Source organism: Trichosurus vulpecula, chromosome 5 (assembly GCF_011100635.1).
Source record: "Trichosurus vulpecula isolate mTriVul1 chromosome 5, mTriVul1.pri, whole genome shotgun sequence".
NCBI classification, from domain to species: domain Eukaryota; kingdom Metazoa; phylum Chordata; class Mammalia; order Diprotodontia; family Phalangeridae; genus Trichosurus; species Trichosurus vulpecula.
This window is the reverse complement of record NC_050577.1, coordinates 361,831-382,514: the sequence shown is the minus strand read 5'-3', so window position 1 is coordinate 382,514 and position 20,684 is coordinate 361,831. Positions and strand designations below refer to the sequence as shown.

The window sequence follows — 20,684 nt, the reverse complement described above, 5'->3', positions numbered from 1 at the left end:
AGAGCGCGAGGCGGGCTAGAAGAAAGCTAGCGCGCAGGCGCGGCGGCTCCGCTCCTCCCCCGCCCGCCAGGGGCCGCGGCTGCTGCAGCAGAGGCGGCTGGTGGGGGCAGGGCAGACCGGCCGGAGCTCTGCAACGTCGAGGGCGACCGCCAGGGGGAGGCCGAGAGCAAGGCCGGCCCGGCCAGGCGGGGCTGAGCGAGGCCGAGAGGAGCGAGGAGCCTGGGCTGAGCCCGAGCCCGAGACTGAGGAGGAATATGCTTCGGGCGCCCGGAGGAGCAGGGGGGGGACCCTGCGTGGGCAGGAGCTCTGCCGCCGCCCTACTGTTGCTCACAGGTGCGTCTGCGACCCCCAGGATGCCCGGTGAAGGACGGGGTGGGGTGTGTGGGGAAGATGGGCGGTCAGGAGGGATCCCACCCCATCCCTGTCCCGCGTGGGCCAGATGGGCGGCTCAGCCCCCACACCTCCCCTACGGGGGCCTCCATCTTCTCGGCCCTCACGAGGGAGGGTGCTGTGCCGACCCCTTTCTCTCTTCCTAGGCCTGTGCCCCAGGCCCCCATCTCCTTCCCCCCCCCCCCGCCCGTGGCACCCACGCGTGACGGAAAATATGAGCTTCTCTCCCCCCTAACGCCCCCTCCCGCGTTCCAGCGCTACAGCTGCTGCGGCCGCCCTTCCCCCCCTCCCCCTCCCTTTCTGAGGCTACAACGTAAGCTCAGAAGCCAGTGGGTCTTGGGGAGTCTCCCTCCGGACACTGCCCATCGCAGCCCTCCCCTGCACACTGCGGGCACCCATTTCAACAGTCTCGCCCTGCTGCCTGGTGTTGCTGCCTGTACCCCAAGACCGGCCTTCCTGCGCTCTTTGGGGCTCCCTCACTTCATCTACCCAAGTCTCACCTTCTGCTTGGGTTTGCAGAGAGGTGCCCACTGTGTGTGGCCCATGGAAGACCTAAGAAGACCTGTTATTCCAACATATATCTGGCATAGTTCCCAAGATAACAGAATGATAATGCAGAAGGTCCCCTTTCTTTATCCATTTGGTCTTTCCTGTGTGGATGGTTAGGCCAAACTCTTGGCAATAGTGGGGAATCTCATTCCAGAGGCTTTAGGAGGTTGCGCCTGGTTATAGCCAACTTGACCCTAGGGTTTCTCTCTGCCGTTTCAGCCCAGGGAGTTTGGTGATTATAATGCTAACTCTGCCCAGCCCTGCCCTATTAATGGGTATAAGGTCTTAGAACCCTAGATAGGTAATTTCTCTTATTACGTCTTTCAAGTAATTTCTTACATGGGTAATCTTGTCATTTGTACACACACATACACACACACACTCACACACACATCTCCCTCTTGGTCAGGAAATAAGGAAAATAAATTAGGGAAAAATAATCCAATCTCCTTAGATTTCCTGAGGCCTCAGTTAAGTTGCTTGGGCTGAACCTTCCTCACACCCATTCCCTCAACCTCATCCATCCTGTGGGACAGACCCTTGGCCTCTGTTTGACAAACTGGGCTTCCCTTCGCCTCTCCTATGATACTGTTCCTGTGGCCCACCCTCTTTAGTATGGATTATTTTCTCTCCCTTCTAACCCCCTCCCATATACTGGACCAGTCCTGGGGGCAATGGCAGGCTTCCCCACTCCATGACCCCCCTCCCTGCTTCATTCCGCGTTCCAGACCCTAGAAGCCGTTGTGAGCCGGCCCCTTGGTTATGCTCCCAGGCTCCCTGTGCACCCTGGCCACTGCCCTTATATTGGGGACATCAGCATACATGGTGATATCCCCTCATTCACTGTGCTTCTCAGGCCATCAGCCTCCTGCAGTCCACAGGGATGGACCTCCATTTCTCTGGCGTCTTTTGGCCACAGTCCAGAGCACTGACTTTCTCCTGTGTCATTATAGCCTCCTTTCCCTCCCTGGGCCTCACCCTTTTTAGTTTCCAGACTCTCCGTGCTTTCTACCTCACTGGGCCATGTCCCACTGCTCTCACCTTGCTTTGGGTAACCAGTTCAATGTGATACTGTCAGATACTGTCCAGAGGGTCCTTGTACCCTCTGCCTTCTCCAAACCTCAGCTCTGGGTTCCTCCCACACTGGGCTTATCTGATGCCCCCTTGGTCCTCCCTGGCATAGGTCAGCCCTCTTACTCTCTGCTGGTCAGCTCTCCATCATAGTGTCCACAGCATATGTTCCAAACCTTGTCTATCACCACATCCCTGCCCATGCCCATTGAAGACCTCACCTCCTTTGAAGAAATGGAGGTGAGAATGGCAGCCTGCCTCTTCTACTGAATTCCAGCTGCATCCCCTCATTCTCTTTTGCTCTAGGCTCAGTGTAGGAGGCAGTCATTCTCTTGGGTCAGGTCATGCCTGCCCATCTTCTCCAGAAGCTTCCCCTCCTATCACTCCTTAACATGCCCTCATGTTCTTTATTTTTTGATTTTTTTTCTTTTGTCCTTAGATCAACATTATTTTCAAATAATGAGATTTGGAAATCACCTTCTGCCTTCCCTCCCTAGAAAGCCATCCCTTATAAGAAAGAACAAAAAAAGAAGAAAAAAAAAGAGGGGTGGGGAGCAATTTAGCAAAACTAACCCATCCCTAGACCATGCCTTGACATCACATGAGATGTTCCACAAGCACAGTCCCTGCCTTGGGTGGTGTGTGGAGGGAGGAAGAATGACACTTTCTCAGCAATAGTTTTGTTTTATTAAAAGTTCATTTAATTTGTGTGTATTTTTTTTTTTTGGTTTGCTTCCTTCACTCTGTATCAGTTCATATAAGTTTTCCGTGGTTTCTCTGAATTCTTCATATTCATTATTTCTTACTGTCAAGTAACATTACATTATTTTCATGGACCAAAATTTGTTCTTCCATTCCCCAATCAATGGGGGCCAACTTTGCTTCTAGTTTTATGTTACAACAAAAAGTCCTGCTAGGGATATTTTGTTATAAATGAGACCTCTCTTCCATCCTTCCTCCCTTTTTCTTCCTTCTCTCTCTCTCTCTCTCTCTCTCTCTCTCTCTCTCTCTCTCTCTCTCTCTCTCCCTCTCTCTCCCCCCTCCCAGCAGTGAGTAGGATCTCTGAGTCAAAGGATATGGATATTTTAGTCACTTTATTGGCTAATTAAAAATTTCTTTCCAAAATGGTCAGACCAATTTAACAGTCCTTCCAACAGTGTATTACTGTAATCTATCTATCTATCCACAGTGCCCCTAATATCAACTAATTCTGTCCTTATCTTCCCAATTTGCTGAGTGACTGTGAGGTAAAATTATGGAGTTGATTTGATTCACATTTCTCTTATTCATGGTTTATAGTATTCTTCATATGATTGTTAATAATTCGCATTCTTTTGAGAACTGTGTTCATATTCTTTGACCAACGGGTAGAAGACATAGCCGTTGGGAAATGCTGACCCTCAGTAGTGTGTGCATGGATACGTGTCTGTTTCCTACAGCTCTTCCAATATTGTCAGATGATGTCAGACTTGTCAGAGACATCTGATGCAAAAATATTTTCCTCCCCTAACCCTAACCCTTCATGTTTTAGTTACGTTGAGTTTGTTGCTTGCAAAAGCTTTTATATTTCCATGCAATCAAAATGATATATTTTATCTTTTATGCTCACCTCTCTCTGTCGTATGGTTAAGAACTCTCCTCTTTGCTGCAGCAATGGAAGATATTTGAGCTGATTCTCTTCCTTTTTTTTAGCGGATGACCTTGGATATTCAAGTCATGTGTACATTTGGAGTTTATTATTTCTCTAATGTTTGCCCTCCTCTTCATCCATGGTCTCCTTCCCTTGCTGCCTCTAGACACATTCAGATCTCCCCAATCCTGGGAACAACCTTCCCTTGGTGCCACTCTTCCCTCAGTTAATTAACCCTTATATTGCTTTCCTTTCACAGTCAAACTCCTAGGAAAAACAGTCTACACTTGTTAATTTCTACTTTCTCAGGTTCCATTTACTTTTTTAAACGTTTTTCTTTTAAAATTCTAACTTTTTTTTAATATAAGTTCTAAATTCTCTCCCTCTTCTCAGCTCCTCCTCCACCCATTGAGAAGGCAGGCAACATGATACACATTATACATGTGAAAAAATTAAAACTTATTTACATATTAGCCATGTTGGAAAAAAGAAGAAGAGTAAAGAAAGTGAAAAGAAATATGCTTCAATTTGCACTCAGATTTCATGAGTTCTCTCTCTGAAGGCAGACAGCGTTTTCATCACCGGTCTTTTAGAATTGCCTCGGATCATTGTATTGATAAGAGTGACTAAGTCATTCACAGTTGATTATCATGGCAATGTTGCTGTTACTGTGTACAGTGTTTTCCTGGTTCTGCTTACTTCACTATGCATCAGTTCATATAGGTCTTCCCAGAATTTTTCTGAAACCTTCCCTCTCATAATTTTTTACAGCACAGTCCTACACCACAACTTGTTGAGTCCCACTGATGAGCTTCCTCTCAGTTTCCAATTCTTTGCTACCACAAAAAGAGCTACCATAAATCTTTTTGTACATTTAGGTCCTTTTCCTTTTTCTTTGATCTCTTTGGGATGTAGACCTAGTAGGGTATTGTTGGGTCAAAGAGTATGCATGTTTTTATAGCCCTTTGGGCATAGTTTCAAACTGCTCTGCAGAATGTTGGATCAGTTTACAATTCCACCAACTATGCGTTAGTGTCCAAATTTTCTCACATCTCCTCCACCATTTGCCATTTTCCTTTTTTTTTTTTTTGGTCGTGTTAGCCAATCTGATGGATATGAAGTGGTACCCCAAAGTTGTTTGAATTTGCATTTCTCTAATTATTAGTGATTTGGAGCATTTTTTCATATGACTATAGATAGTTTGGGGTTTTTTTTTGAAAATTGTTCAGATCCTTTGACCATTAATCAGTTGGGGAATGGCTCTTATTTTTATAAATTTGTCTCTATTCTCTATGCATTTGAGAAATGAGGCCTTTGTCAGAGAAACTTGCTATTAAATTTCCCCCCAGTTTCCTGTTTTCCTTCTCGTTTGACTGCTTTGGTTTTGTTTGTGAAAAAAGCTTTTTAATTTCATGTAATCAATGTTATCCATTTTATCTCCCATGATCCTCTCTATCTCTTGTTTGGTCATAAATTCTTCCTTTCTTCATGGATCTGACAACTAAACTATTCCATGCTCCCCTGTTTTGCTTGTGGTATCACTCTAACAACATTGACAATCTAAATTGTGTATCTATTTTGACCTTATCTTGGCATATGGTATGAGTGAGATGTTGGTCTATGCCCAGTTTCTGCTAGATTGCTTTCCAGTTTTCCCAGCAGTTTTTGTTGAATAGTGAGTTCTTGCCCTCAAAGCTGGAGTCTTTGGGTTTATCCAACACTAGATTCCTATGATTGTTTACTACTGATGGTGTACCTGATCTAGTCCACTGATCCACCACTCTATTTCTTACCCAGTACTGGATTGTTGTGATGATCACCATTTTGTAATACAGTTTGAGATTTGGTATGGCTAGGCCACCTTCCTTTACATTTGTTTTCATTGATTCCCTTGATATCCCTGACCTTTTGTTCTTCTAGATGAATTTTATTATTTTTTCTAGCTCTATAAAATAGCTGTATGATTTTATAAATAATTTTAATTTATTTATAATTTACTTATAAATTATAATTTTATAGCATATTAAATATATTTTTCTGATATTTTATAATTATATTAATAATATATTTATACTAATTTGAAATTATTATTTATAAAGAATGAAACTAAAATTAGTTTGGTTGATATGACCCTGAATAAGTAAATTAATTTAGGTAGAACTGTAATTCTTATTATATTGGTTTGGCCTACCCATGAATAATTCTCCTTTTGTTTAGATCTGTCTTTATAAGTGTGTAAAGTGTTTTATTGGTAATATATAGAAATACCAATGATATGTGTGGGTTTACTTTATATCCTGCAACTTTGCTAAAGTTGTTAATTGTTTCAGCTAGTTTTTTAGTTGATTCTCTAGGGTTCTCTAAGTATACCATCATATCATCCTCAAAGAGTGATAGTTTTGTTTCCTTGTTACTCATTCTTTTCCTTCAATTTATTTCTCTATTGCCTTATTGCTATAGCATATCTACTACAATATTGAATAATGGTAGTGATAATCAACTTTCTTGCATCACTTCTGATCTTATTAGGAAGGCTTCTAGTATAGCCTCATTACAGATAATGCTTGCTTTTGGTTTTAGAAAGATACAACTTGTCATTTCAAGAAAAAGCTCCTGTGATTCCTATGGTTTCCTGTGTTCTAAATAGGAATGGATGTTACATTTTGTCAAAAGTCTTTTCTGCATCTATTGAGATAATCATATGATTTTTGTTGTTTATCAATTTGTTCAATCATGCTTTTAGATTTCCTAGTATCGAGCCAGTCCCACATTCCTGGTATAAATCCCACTTGGTCATAGTGTATGTTGTTTGTGATATATTGCTCTAATCTCCCTGCTAGTGTTTTGTTTACAATTTTTGCATCAATATTTATTAGGCAAATTGGCATACAGTTTTCTTTGGTTTTGTTCTCTCTAGTTTAGGTATCAAAACCATATTTGTGTCATAAAAGAAATTTGATAGGGCTTCTTTATGTATTTTTTTCAAATAGTTTACACAGTGCTGGAATCAATTATTCTTTAAATGGTTAAGAGAATTGGCTTGCAAATCCATCTCTCAGGGAACTCATTAGTGGCTGCTTCATTTTTTTTTAAAGATTGGGTTATTTAAATATTCTATTTCCTCTTCTATTAATCTGGGCAATTTACATTTTTGTAAATATTCATCCATTTTTACTTAGATTGTCATTTTATTGGCATATAATTGGTCAAAATAGCTCCCAATAGTTGCTTTACTTTTATCTCTATTTGGTGTTGCATTTAGCTTTTTCATTTTTGATACTGTTAATTTCACTTTCTTTTTCTTTCTTTTTATCTAACCAATAGTTTGTCTAATTTATTGGGTATTTTCCCATTAAAACCAGTATGATCATGTTGCTGCCCTGCTCACTTAACCTCACTAGGCTCCCTATCACCTTTACAGTCAGATACTGATCTCCCTTTGTGGCATTTAAAGCCCTCCTCAACCTCAAAGACCATACAGCCTTATTACACATTCCTCACCTTCTTGTGTTCTATGGGCCAGCCAAACACACCTTCTTGTTGCATCCAATGCTGCATTTAGGGTCACACACAGTGCTTCATTTCTTATGTCTCTCCCCTCACACAGCCTATCCTCAATACCTGGAATGCATTTATTCCCACCTTGTGTAAGGGCTGAAGCCCTTTACTAGGTCAGACACACTTTCTGGGTGACATCTTTCATGTCTCACTTTTTCAGATGAAGCTCTTTTTCTTATTTGTATTATGGACACACAGAATTCACAATACAAGTGGGAGAAAAGCTAATATAACTGAGAACACATTTCCATTGAAGCTTCTCAAGCAGTGATTGGCAGCATGTGGGTGGATAAAATTGCTGGCAGCAGTGTTAATAACATGCTGAACACTCCATCTTTGATAGTCCCTCCCTCAGAGACTTTGGTTGCAGATTCTGTGGTTTTAAGAAAATGCAAAGACTAAGAGTTAATTGTAATCTTGGAAGGAGTTTGTATGTAGCCCTCAGAGAGGATGAGGAATCTTCGACAGATAACTCTCATGGAGAGTCAGAGAGAGACTTGGAGAGTCAACTAATCTCCTGGAGAAAGCCTAAGCAGGGAACACATGGAGAGAGCAGAGAGCTGCCCTTTTGGAGGGGAAGTCTAGACCTAGTTTAACTTTTCCATTCCTTAGGAGAACCAAACAGTTAACATTAATTCTGAAGAGAATTCCTGAGCATTTGTAACTGCCCTTCTGAGGGGGGCTCGACTCATTTATATTTTGAGGAGAGACAGTTAACTGACATTTCTGAAAAGTGAGAGGAGCTGAGCTAACTACATTCTGAAAAGAACAAAATGATTGATCTGTGGTTTCAGTGTTGGAGGAGTTGGCACTTGTCAGTGGGTGAGAGGAATTCTATCTAGTCCACAGCTTCTTTGCCCCACTTTCCCAAGGCACAACGGGATTTCGTCTGTGACCTTTCTCCCAGCTGATACATTGTTTAAACATCTATGACTTGTGCCATTTTTTACTGTTACTAAATGACATGGGCAGTGGCCCTCACCGAAATCTATGAGTCTGGAATCTAGGACTGAAGGAGAGAAGAAAAAGCCACAAGAAAAGAGGGCTTCTCAATTTTACAGGTAGTGCCTCAATCAGTGAGTGAACATTTGAAGTCATGTCTGAACTAATACCAGAACATCCCCCTCCAATGATTGCCCTTGGAACAAAGTGAGCAAAGGAAGGAATAAAGTGATAAGTCAGGGCCGGATTGAAAGGAGGGTCTGGGGCATTTGGGGTGTTTGTCCCTGAGAGCAGCTTTGAGGGGCCACTCCTCTCTGCGTTTGGAATGATATAGGCACACCTCCCAATTGGGTCTTGACATGTGGGATGGTATCCACAGAATTGCCACAGTTCTGCTGGGTGGCTATTGAATTAAGCTAAAATGGGGAACTGGGCTGACAAAAATTAAGTGAAGGTCCCATAAGATTCCAGTCAATTCAGTGTTCCTTTATTTGGCACTTTCTGGGTGCAAGGCACCCTGCTGAGCTGGGGGGAGGGGGTGTCCAAAGATAAAAATGGTAAACATGCTTTATCCTCAGGGAGCTTACAGTTCTACAAGATAGAGGAAGCCCTTTCCCATTTGAAAGCTGAAGAAAAATGCATCACATCATTCCATTAACCTTGGAACCATTTGTTTCTGATGCATAAGAGGGTCTAGTTTCTTCTGAATGCTGGCAGGGTGGCTGTCTTTCATAACTGTAGATCACCCCATGACAAACAAAGACCAGAGATGCCTTTCTTGAATAGGTGGGGTTATCAACATGAAAAGAAAGTGCTTTTCTCGGGGGAAAATGTTTGAATTTGCAGCTCTTGGTGGTGTTGGGGTTAGGGCAGTGCAGCCACATTCTCCCTTAGGAGGGTTGCTAAGCTTCACTGAAGAGTTTCCTACATTATCTTGGGCCTTGTCCTGTGCAGATACAGAGCTCTCCTGGTGATTGGCTGAGGAGCCTGCTCTCAGCACACAGCTCAGCCCTCTCCTAGGCAGTAGCCATGAAAGGAGGAGGGTCTGAAGGCAGTGGAAGCTCAAGCACTCACCAACCACTTGATGGAAAAACAAGGAAAATACAAGCTTGGGAAACACAGAGACAGTTATTGTGGTTTGTTCTTAAGGTCAGCAACTTTCAGACTGAAGAGCATCTACCTGTCTTTACTATTTCTTTTGCTGATAAGGAATCTGACCCTTTAAGTGGCCAAATGGGCAGACCTTTTGTTAAACAAAAGGCAGCCTGAGGAGGGATGCCAGCCTTGGGGCTCTTGCCCTGGGAGCAGTCAGCCTGCTCAAGTCCACTTCCCCACAGTTCCTCAAAGGGACTGGCCAACAAAGAGAGCTGCTTGTGCATATGTCCTTTTTAGATCTTTAGGCCAGGGGACATGCTTCTTCCAAAGCTTCAACAGAGTTCTGTGTGGTTCAGAATTCACTTCATGTTGGCAGGATTGATTTATTGCGTGGTCAGCAAATTGAATGCTCAGCCAAAGACCACTGCCTAGAGATGCAAGAGAAAGTCTCTGGTTGGGTCTGATATCCTCAGGAAAGAAGCCTCTTCTCATGGTCTCATAGCACCTTCCAGCTGGCATCTGATCTCGTGCCCACTTTTTTTTTTTGTTTTAATTTTGCTGTATCCAAAATGAATTTCATTGTTCTTTTGAACAATGGAAGGCTGCTGAGTGGCTACAGTGGATAAAAGCTGGGCCTGGAGTCAGGAAGACCAGAGTTTAAAAAACCCTGCCTCAGACTCTTCCTAGTGGTGTGACCCTGAGCAAATCAAAGTCTCAGTTTCACCATGGGCAAAGTGGGAGTAACTTCCTTCCAAAGTTGTCCTGAGGCTCAGATTGTGCCGATGTGTATAAAGCACTTTGCAAACGTTCAAGTTCCGGTGTTCATTATTATGGTGATCAAAGTGTCATTGGCATGAAGGCAGCATATAGTGTGCACATAGAAATCACATCGATGGAGGGGCATACAAGGTAGATTGTCATCTGCTCAGTGTCCTTCCCAACCTTTTCTTCTCCACTGTGACAGACATATTAGTTTGCCAATACTCCTCATTTGGAAGCTACGGAAGCAACATTCCATGGTCCGTACAGTTACATCTTAGAGAATTTTGAGGGGTTTTGCAATTCCAGGTGAATTATATCCTCTTAAGATCCCACTTGGCTAAGATTTGGGACTGATTTCTTTGTCAGAATTTTATTTAATTGTCACCTTCACCTCCACTGATAATCACAATACCAACCAACATACCAAAAGAACAGAAGAAAATGGGGTTTTGTTCGAAATTAGGAATTCTAAAGTTGTCACTTCAGAGGAGAGTTGGAAGCTTTGCGGGTGGTTTCTGAAGAGCTGGCCTTGGACTCAGAAGACCTTGGTTCTACACAGACAGGCTGGGTGACCCTGGCTGAGCACCACCAATTCTGTAGGCAGCTCCCTAATACTCCAAGTTACCATTTTGAGTTTCCACATCAGCATGCCCCGTGCCATGAAATCCCAACTCTAGCTTTTGGCCAGGTGAGCAGCAGGAGAAGCCTGCAGTCCCATCTTGGACCCCTCCCTTCTTTCCCAGAGGTGTTTTCCTGTTCTTTCTCCTCTTCCCACAAAACCCTTCTCAGGCCCTGTTCCCTTCACCGAGCCATGGAGCTCCATTTCTATCTACCCTCCTGCCCTTTAAAGTCTAAGACTGGTGGCCTGCTCCAGAAAGAGTATCTGTGCCCACATTTACCCATGTTAAGGACCAAACTATGTCACAAGGGCCCATGAAGTCTTTGGAGAGACCTTGCAATGCAAGGCCTGAAGATATAGTGTGGGCTGCAATTTGATGCTGAGCAGGCTTGACCCTGCTATGTGTGCACCTTCGCAGAGTGCCCCCCTTGCCTAGATTGCCCTCCCTCTTCACCCCATGGAATCCTTAGCTTCCCTCCAGAGTTCAGCTCTCATAGCTTTCTGACCCCTTGAGCTCACTTTATATTATCTTGGGATGATTTCTTCTGTCTAGTTAGACGTATGTGTCCAGCTCCCCTGGAGATCATGTAAACCAGGGACTGCCTCTTTCTGATCTGTGCCCCAGAACTCTGCCTGATACTTTAATTAAGTGGGCACTGGACAGATGATAACTGAATGACTGATTGTGTGGGGCTTTAGAGAGGGTCTCCTTTCAGAAATATGGAGTCAAACTTCCCCTTTGGGTAGGTGGGTGGGTCCAGGGGATATGGTGTCAACACTGTGCTGTGCGGGTTCAGAAAATGATTTGATGTCCTGCCTGTCTCAGGCCTGGGCCTCTTCTCTTTGCTCCTGGCTCACTTAGTGATCTTATCAACCCTCTTGGCTTTCATGATCATCTTTAGGCAGATGATCCTCCCATCTCTTGTCCACCCCTAACCTTTCTCAAATTGGACATCTCACATACATCTCAAATTCAACATGCCCCAAACTGAGCTCATTACCCCCATATCTTCCCCTCTTCCTCCCTCCCTCATGGCTGTCGAAGGTGCCTCCAGCCTCCTGTCCTGCAGCCTCCAATGGGTCATCCCCAACTCCGCTGGTCACATTGAATCTGTTGTCCAAAGGGGAGGTCTCCCGACACTGCTCCTGCCCTGGCGCATGCCCTCATCACCACTTGACCTCCCTGCCTCAGCCCTTGCCATACTCCAGTCCAAGTAGCTACCAAGCACAGGTCTGAGCATGTTGTCTCCCTGCTCAGTGAACTCCAGGGTCAATATAAAATCCTGTCTTTGGTGTCCAAAGCCCTTCCCAGCCTGGCTCTTCCTAACCCTGTCTTCTGAGATTTGACTCCCCACCATACATGCTGCATTCTCCCTACGTGACATCCTTGCTGTTCCTGAAGTGCAGCAGTCATTCCCCACTCCAGCCTTTGCGTGGGCTGTTCCCCCTGCCTGACACGCTGTCACCTCTGCCTCCTGAATTCTCTGACTTCCTTTAAGCTTCAGCTCCTGCCCTTTCTCACTATTGGTGCCTTCCCATCTCAGATTACCGTCTATCCATGCTGCATAGTCTTGTATGAACCTTTTTGTCTTCATGCTTTTCACCCCCACTGGATTGTGAGATTCTGAAGGTCAGGGTCTGCTGTTGGTCTTTCTTTGTATTCCCAGCATTTAGCACTGTGCTTGGCGCATAGTTGGTGCTTAATAAATGCTGACATTAGAGCTGATGGGTGGCCACATTGTAGATTAAACAATCATAATCAGTCTGCTGATGAATGGCTGTTTGATAGTCTAGAGGTCCCAAGTGGAGTGCCACAAGGCTATCTCCTTGGCCCTGTCTTGCTCCGTGTTTTTTGTTGATGCTGCTGGACATAATCTGCTCATCACATTTGCAGATGGAACAGTTCTGAGTCCTGTTCTTCCATCCGGGATTCCAGTTCTACCCTCGGGGGTTCCTCCTCTGTAAGAGGACACCCCCTCTCTTGCCCCTTGACAAGAAGTCTTCTTAGTCTGCACATGCCCAATCCCTGCACTTCTTCTTCCTCTTGTCATGATGGAGGCTCTCCTCTGGACGCTCCCTTAAACTGCCTTTCTTAAACCCAGATGCCCCAGACTGAGCCCAGAGTCCTGGTGCAGTCTGAGGAGGGCAGGGCCACTCCTGGGAGCTTGGCCCCGGCTGTGCTGCCTCCTGGGCTGCAGGGTCACACTGTGTCTACTAAAGCCCAGAGCAGGCTAAAAATGGCATAGCTAAATGTTTTTGTGGAGAGGCAGCTGGGTGACACAGAGCACTGGGCCAATACTCAGGGAGACCAGAATTCAAATCCAGGCTCAGACATTTACTTACTTGTTGTGTGACCCTGGGCAAGTCACTTAACCTCTGCCTTAGTTTCCTTAGCTGTGGAATGGAGAGCCCTTGCCTCCCAGGGTTCTTGGGTCAAAACCCTCCCCCGCCACTTTGGGTATTAGTTTAGGAAAAAGGTGTTTTGTTACAGTAAGAATAATAATAGCTAATATTTCTATTTTATGTTTGATTTAGGGTTTTATATTAATTTCTTCTGTGGCTTTCTAAAGTGAACTTCTACATGAAGGAGGGGCATGGCGAAAGTGGCGCAGACTTTGGAGTCAGGAGCCTGGAGCTCCTTTCCTGCTCTAACTGTTCTCAGCCTCAGTTTCCTCATCTGTAAAACGATGTCCCTTTCAGGCCTACGCCTGTGGCCTGATGCCTAATGTGCAGCAAGAAAGCCTGGAACTAGACCACCCCACAACGTCACCTCACAAAGCTGAGCCGGGCTGGTTTGCCTGCTGTTACACTGGTGGGCCCAGGTTCTCAGAGACAGACTACCACCACCCACTTCTGTTCAGACTTTCTCAGCATCTTATGCACAATTTATTGACTCACTGTTATAGCTTGATCTAGCTCAAGCCCCCACAATATGTTTGCTATCCAATCAGCCACTCACAAGAGGTGATGCTTACACAACCAAATGCAATGATAAGCCTTTTAAAGTAAAAAAAAAAATTATAGATGCTAATCTATTAAATTAATACGCAATAAAATACATCTTAATACACATATGAAGCCAAATCAGTCTTTGTTGCCAAGGCATCCACTAGCTCTGGGGAAGAGCCCCTAAGAGAGGAAAGTTCAGGAACTTGGGGTAACTCAGAACTGGATCACAGTCTTTAGGATTTCGGGTCCAGCCCCTCACAAAACTATTTCTTAGCCCGCTGCTTGATGCCAGAACCTCTCTCAGCTGGGCTTGGTCTTGCCAGAGAGAAATGATTTTTTCTTCTCTCCTCTAAATAGTATTTTTAAGCTCTTTCATTAATAATCTCCTTTAAAAGGCATTTAGAAATTGTTAGCTCTTAAACAGGATATCAGTTGCCTTTAAGCTGGACGATGTGTCTCTCTGATCCAACTGGCCATGTCTGGACAATACAGACCAGATGGGTCAGCTCTTCACTCCCCCAGATACTGCCTGGTCCAATCAGACCAGAGCATGGGCTGACTCTTGCAAAGTGCCCCTCTGGCTGCATTACATCCAATGCAAAGCTACTTCTGTCTCCAGCTCTAGGTGCCAGCTCTTGGTGCTGTATAGGCTAAGAGCCTTTGGCCAATAGCCAGCTGTCCTCTCCTCTTCTCTACTGGGACAAAGCATTTTCAAGTTCTTTCATTAACCATCACTCTCTGAAGGATATTCTTTAATCATACCCTAGTCTCCAAACATTTCTTCTCATTTAAAAAGTTTTACCCTCTATAATGACGATGTGAATTAGCTGATATACCATCATGCTTAGGGTATCTAGTTGGTGCAGTGGATAGAGTGCTCAGCCTGGAGTCAGGAAGACACATCTTCCTGAGGTCAAATCTGGCCTTAGACACTTACTAGCTGTGTGACCCTGGGCAAGTCACCTCACCCCATTTGCCTTAGTTTCCTCATCTGTAAAATGAGCTGGAGAAAGGAATGGCAAACCACTCCAGTATCGCTGTCAAGAAAACCCCAAATAGGGTCACAAAGAGTTGGACGTGACTGAACAGCAACAAAAACCATTGTGCTTTGCACCTTTGAAGTCTTCCATGTGGTCCTCCATATCTTTGGTACCCTGGAAACTGCTTCTCTACACTCAGATTTCTCTAATGAATAAAAGAACTTTGCCTCTTTCCCCACACAATCAAGACATCATTCTTTATTGGTCACTAAGAGATTTGAGGGGAGAGCTTTGGCACCACAGACTTTTTTCTCTTCATAACTGTCCAAATAGCATCTGAAAGCTATGTTTCTTCATACACACATTGTGTGTGTGTATTAAAATAAACATCTACTTATGCTCGTCTTATCAATCAGAATGGTCGTCCACAATGGTGGCAGTATCTCGCATCATTTGACAGGAACTCAAAGTCTCTTCCTTTACAAAGACATTTCTTGTCCCTTTCTTTACAAAACACCTCCATCTATCTTAAAGGCCCAGTATATCTTACATCTGTATTTAATATGAGCTTCCTCACACATATGGGAAATGACTTGTTAGTGCACCTGTTCTCAGAAAATCGATTTGCCGTTGCTTAGAAAGTCACTCTCCAACGTGCGGCAGGATGACTGTTCTCTGTGGGCCCCTGCCTTCCCCCATCACAGCTGGAAGGGATGATTTAAAATGGAGGTTTGGCAAAGGAGGTGGCCATTGGTTAGGACTGAAGCTGAATGCTGCAAAATGAAAATCTCCAAGTTCTGCCCAGAGACAAGACGTGAGAAGGCCCCTCCCTCTGCTCTGCAGAGGTCGGGGACCATGGCAACGCCGCATAGCATGTCAGACTGTTGCCAGTATGTTGCTTCGTTTAGCTAGATGGGGATTTTTCCCTTCCTTTTTATTTTTCGTTGAGAGGGGGGCAGCATGCCCCTCTAGGAGGGGTTAAGGAGAGTATAGTGAAGTATAGACAATATAAAAATAAAATGTATTAATACAATTAATTATGTATGTATAAAATGAAATCAAATCAAATGAAAATGTGCACTTCAAGCAATAAACAAACATTTATTAAGTGACTACTGTGTGCCAGGCACCAAAGAAATACAAAGACAAAAATAATTAAACTGTCACTTCCTTTTTGGAGCTTAAATTTCATCGACTTCTTTGCAGATTTCGGTTATCTGAACTTTTATAGGGTGAGAATCAATTTTGCAAAACTGGGTTGGGAGAACAATGATGTTCCGACACTTTAGGGAAAAATGTCTCCAGCCAATCTCACATTTTCATCACTGTTCTTTCCACCAGGATTATACTGGATATTTTGAAGGTTGTGGTGAAGCTTTTTTTTTTTCTTTAAACAGCTTAGCCCAGCACCTGGTATACAGTATGTGTTTAACAAGTACTTATTCTCTTCTCTCTCTTTCTTCTTCCATTTGCTGTCCTGCTTCCCTAAATAAAGCCCCCCAATGTTATGAGGTAGGTTTTATTTTTCTGTGTTTATAACCATAAAAATTCAGAGTCTGACAATTTGGAGACACAGAATCCTAGACTCTCAGAGGTAGAAGGAGCCTCAGGGGTCCCCTGATCCCTGTACCTGAACCATAGTCTCTTGTACAGCCTACCAACATGTAGCAGACTAGCAGGCAGGTCATCCTTTGCTTCAAGTGAGGGGAGTTCATTACCAACAAGGTCATTCCTAACAAATTTCACAACAACAAAGGATAAACTCAGCCTTATCAGTCATATACAAAGAAGAAAAACTGCTTTTTTCTCTTCAACGTCTTTGTTCTAAGACTTATCAGCCTGCATGGACATGTTTCTATTTGGCCCTAAGGGCAGGAATTCCCCTTTGGCATTTGTTTGAATTGCTATGAAATTTAGGCTAAAAGAAAGAAAGAGAATTATCTTTGTGAAGTGAAAATTTGCTCTGTGTAACAGTCCAGGTATTTTTTGTTAAAGGAAGAGTCAAGTCACGTCACATAAAATTGTTTTCAGATATTTAAAAAAATGTGTTATGGAAATCCTGACTCCTCAAGTCTCTGTGATGTTTCCCCACATGTTCCATTCTGACTCAGTCATTGATCATTGACTGTGATCTAGTGTGTGTATCCACCAGTGATCGGGAAGAGGTATTTGGTGATCAGAAGAGAACCTGGCATTCAGCACAGCCACCAGTGAGGAATCATCAGCCCCATCTTGAACCGTGGCAAGCACAGCAAATCCATTGGTTTCCTAGCCTAGCAACTAGAGGTAGCCCCTCAAAGGAGGTCCCAGAGATGTCCTCTCCCTGTGCCTCTAGCCTCCTTGAATTTCCAGGGCCTGCTATGGTGCCTGGCACAAGATAGTCACTCAATCAATGCACATCATCTTACATTGGCTAAGATAGAACCTCATAGAGTTCTTGCCCTGGACTAGATGAAGTCCAGCCTTTCTGGCCATCAGCCCCAGTACCCAAGTGTTGTGTAAATTTCTAAGAAATTCAGGGTTGTCTTTTGATTAATCTCAGAATTGATAGATTTTCATTTGGGTTTCTCAGGGGGAAAAATGGGCATGCACCCCTACCATGGAAGCAAATAAGAATCTGGCCTTCATTCCCATGCATCCCCAGAAAGTTTAACAGAACTTTCAGCTAGATGAACCCTGGAGAACTGGTCCAGCTTGTCATCATCCATCCTGTCGGCTCCAGGAAAGCAGTTAGACATCCAGTGTGTCACCACCAGCCTCTGTTAAGACCATAAAGTCTGACCCAGCAGCACTCCTGGGAAGAGTTAGAAACACCCTCCTCCTAACATTTGTTTTCATGGCTCGGGAGACACCCATCAGATTGAGGCTCCAGATTCTGGGCAGATGTGCCATCTTGGCAGCCACCATCAGAGTTTTCTGGGCTGGCTCTTCACTCTGGACTGTCAGCTACTTTTGGAATTTCAGGGGTACGAATGGCGCCCTCCCTGAGGGAGAGTGTCTTTCTGTGATGATGTTTCTCCAAGAGATTTTTTCATTCCTTTCTTGGTCCTGTTACATTTTTAAAAGTTTAGTAGAGATGCATATGGATTGAGCCCTGGATTTGCAGTCAGACAACACAACTTCAAATCCCAATTCAGATATTCACTATGTGAGGGGCTCAAAGCCTTGGTTCCGTCATCTGCCTCATAGGGTTGAGGCAAAAAAAAAGCACTTGTAAGCTTGGAAGCAAGATGAGAACTTAGGAAATGCTTCATCTGGGTACTCACTATTTGACTTTAAATATATCCTTGGCTGCCAGAGAGCTCTGCTCAGTAGTGGCTATGTATTGAGTGAACCATTGGCTTAGTTCAAGTCCAGCCAGAAGGTAAACGGGGATATCTGTTTTGTTTTTTTTTTTTTTTTTTTTTTTTTTTACAAACATGCACATGCTGAATGCTTTCTTTGCATAGACTGGAGTTTGGAGAGCTTTAACTTCATGCAAAAAAAAAAAGTAAATTGTCTGAATTCTAAAACTTTACCCCTCCTTTGGGTAAAGAATACGAAGAAATATGGAAATAGATTTGAGGTGAATAACATGAAACTTAGTGTCTCCACATTAAATCATGTGATGTTGAAAACTGTTCAGAAAAATCTGGTGCAAAAGTAAAGAGACACCAGCTGGGCCAGGAGGGCACCCAGCTAACTGGGCTTGATCTATGGGGACTGCTTTTGATTTGACAGGAATTCGTTCTTATTTGTGCATTTGTTTTATTCTGAAAAGCTTTTGTATTAAGCAGTGCGGATGGCGTAGATGAGACAGTTAACTGGAAGACAAAACAAACCAACAATTTTGTTATCAGCAGAAAGGCAGCCGCTGGGCAGAATGATGGTGAGTCCAGGTGGCGACATGCCCCCATCAGAGTTGGGTGGCATGGCCACTTCCCCTGTTCCTCACGCTTTCCCCCTCACGTCTTTGGTTTCTTGATAAATGGTAAATCATTCAGGAAAGAATAACTTCTGTTTCCTAATCTTCTAAACCTTTGGATCCTTTATGTTCTTAACCTTGTTTTTCCTTCTGCTGCAGCTCCTGCCTTTTTCTGCCCAGAAACATTATCCTGTGCACAAACTGCTTGTGCCTTGTCAGTGCTGGCTGCTTCTAAGTAACATCACTGTGTGCTTGCCATAATGCTGCAGTCATGGAATTGCAACCTATCAGGAAGTCAGTGCCGGGATCTGATCTTAAAAGCATTGGAGCTGAATTTCAGCACAAACCCCCCTGGAAAGGATGGCTTTCTTGTTACATTCAGCACTTTTATTTCCCTTAGAAAGATAGGGTTGCCGTGCTAGGGGAAGGGTGGGGTTCCCACCCTCTGCCTCAGCTCCCCTAGGGCTGTACCCCTAGAGGTATTGGGCCTTTGGTGCTCATTCACTCAGGGCTGTGGGATGTGAGGCCCCACCTTCATTTCCTTTTAGTGTAGAAGACACACACAAGCATTTTCAGAATGTCAGTGATGTTCTGTGGGCTTCTGCCTTATCTCATCCATCTCCATCCTAAATGATCCTTTAAGGTGTCTCTGACTTCTCATCCCCTGTGTCATGGGGACCTCACCTAACTGGACAGTCAGTTTTGTTTCCGCAACTTCTAAACCAACCCAAATGGCAGCCAGAGTAAAAAGGGACTTAAAAAGCCTGATGCTGTCTGTGCTAAAACTCCTACCTTCTCCCAAGCCATCTTAGCTCCTGTCCCAAATATGAAGAGAAGGCTCACTCACTCAGTGTTAGGAAGGCTCCTCTAGGCATCCTAGTTACCTATCTGCTCAAGAGGCCAATGGAATTATGAGGATGATAAGAAAATGTAAAGGAGAACAGGCCTATTTGTGGTAGACAAGTGTATTTTGTGTCTTCATTCTTTGGTGTTAACTAATTTGCTGTGAATGAAGGAGCAGTGACTCTCCAGTCAGGCAGTCAACAAGCATTGAGCAGGTGGTGACTATGTGCCAGGCACCGTGTTAACCACTGGGGACAGAAAGGCAAATGTGATCTCTGCCCTCAAGGACCAAACATTCTGATGGGAAAGACCACTGAAATAACTGTAAATGGAAGGTAATGTCAGAGAGAAAAGACAAACAGCTGGGGGAATTGAGGGGCTTAGGCAGCATTGGGGAAGTAGCAGAGGCTCCCTACAGGAGGCATGCTTTGTTTGGAGTCTAAAAGGAAGTAAGTCAAGGAAGCCAGGAGGATGTGTGAAGGGGAGAGCATTGCGGGTGTGAAGGACAGCCAGTGAAAAGGCATGGCACTGGGAGATGGAATGTCCTGTGTAAGCCACAGCAAGACCAGTGTCACTAGATCCCAGAATACATGGAGTGGAGTGAAGTATAAGGAAGGAGGATTTTATGTTTGTTCCTGAAGGCAATAGGGAGCCACTGGAGTTAAGGGTGTATGTGTATGGGAACATGCTCAGACATATGCATTAGGAAGGTCACTAGGCAACTGAGTAGAGGATGCAGTAGAGGTTAACTGAGGCACAGGTACCAGCCTGCAGTCCAGGTATGAGGTGATGAGGGCCTGAGCTAGCACGGTATTAATGTCGTGGGAGAGAAGGGGGCATAGTAGATGTTAGAAAGCTAGGCTTGATAGGCCTTGGCAACAGATTGTGTATGAGGGGTGAGAGGGCATGAGGAGGGAGGGATGACACTGAGGTTGCAAGCCTGGGTAGGTGGGAGGATGGAGGGTCCCTTGACAGTTATTGGGAGGTTGGGAAAGGGGTGGGTATTGGGTAAAAACCTAGGGAGTTCAGGTTTGGACATGTAGAGTTTGAGACATTCTCGAGATATCTCATTCAAGCTATCCAAAAGGAAGTTGGTGCTATGAGACCATAACTTGAGAGAGGGGTTATGGCCAGATAATCAGGTTAGTGAATCTCCTACATAAGGATGAGACCAAACAAAATAGCATAGAGAAAGAAGAGAAGATGGCCCAGTACAGATAGTCAGGGGATACCCAAAATTAGTAGGTGTACCTTAGATGAAGATCCAGCAAAGGAGCCATCGGATGGAAGAGAACCAAGATAGGGTAATGTCAGGAAAACCCAGAGAGGACAGGGTGCCAGATAAGGTGATTGCCAGTGTCGAAGGCGTCAGAGAGGTCCAGAGTGATAAGG

At 44.2% G+C, this 20,684-nt stretch overlaps 1 protein-coding gene across 3 annotated transcripts in view; it reads left to right on the top strand.

Moving 5' to 3' along the window:
* Nucleotides 1-6: 6 nt before the first annotated feature.
* SGCE (sarcoglycan epsilon) overlaps nt 7-20,684 on the top strand; it is a 61,633-nt gene continuing 40,955 nt past the window's right edge. The window contains exons 1-2 of one of the 3 annotated variants that reach the window (XM_036759976.1): nt 7-333; nt 18,306-18,413. In XM_036759976.1, coding sequence (XP_036615871.1) covers nt 255-333; nt 18,306-18,413 — 187 coding nt within the window. In that variant the 5' untranslated portion in view covers nt 7-254. The remainder of the gene's footprint in view (nt 334-18,305; nt 18,414-20,684) is intronic. The other 2 variants (XM_036759978.1, XM_036759977.1) reach the window with 2 other exon arrangements.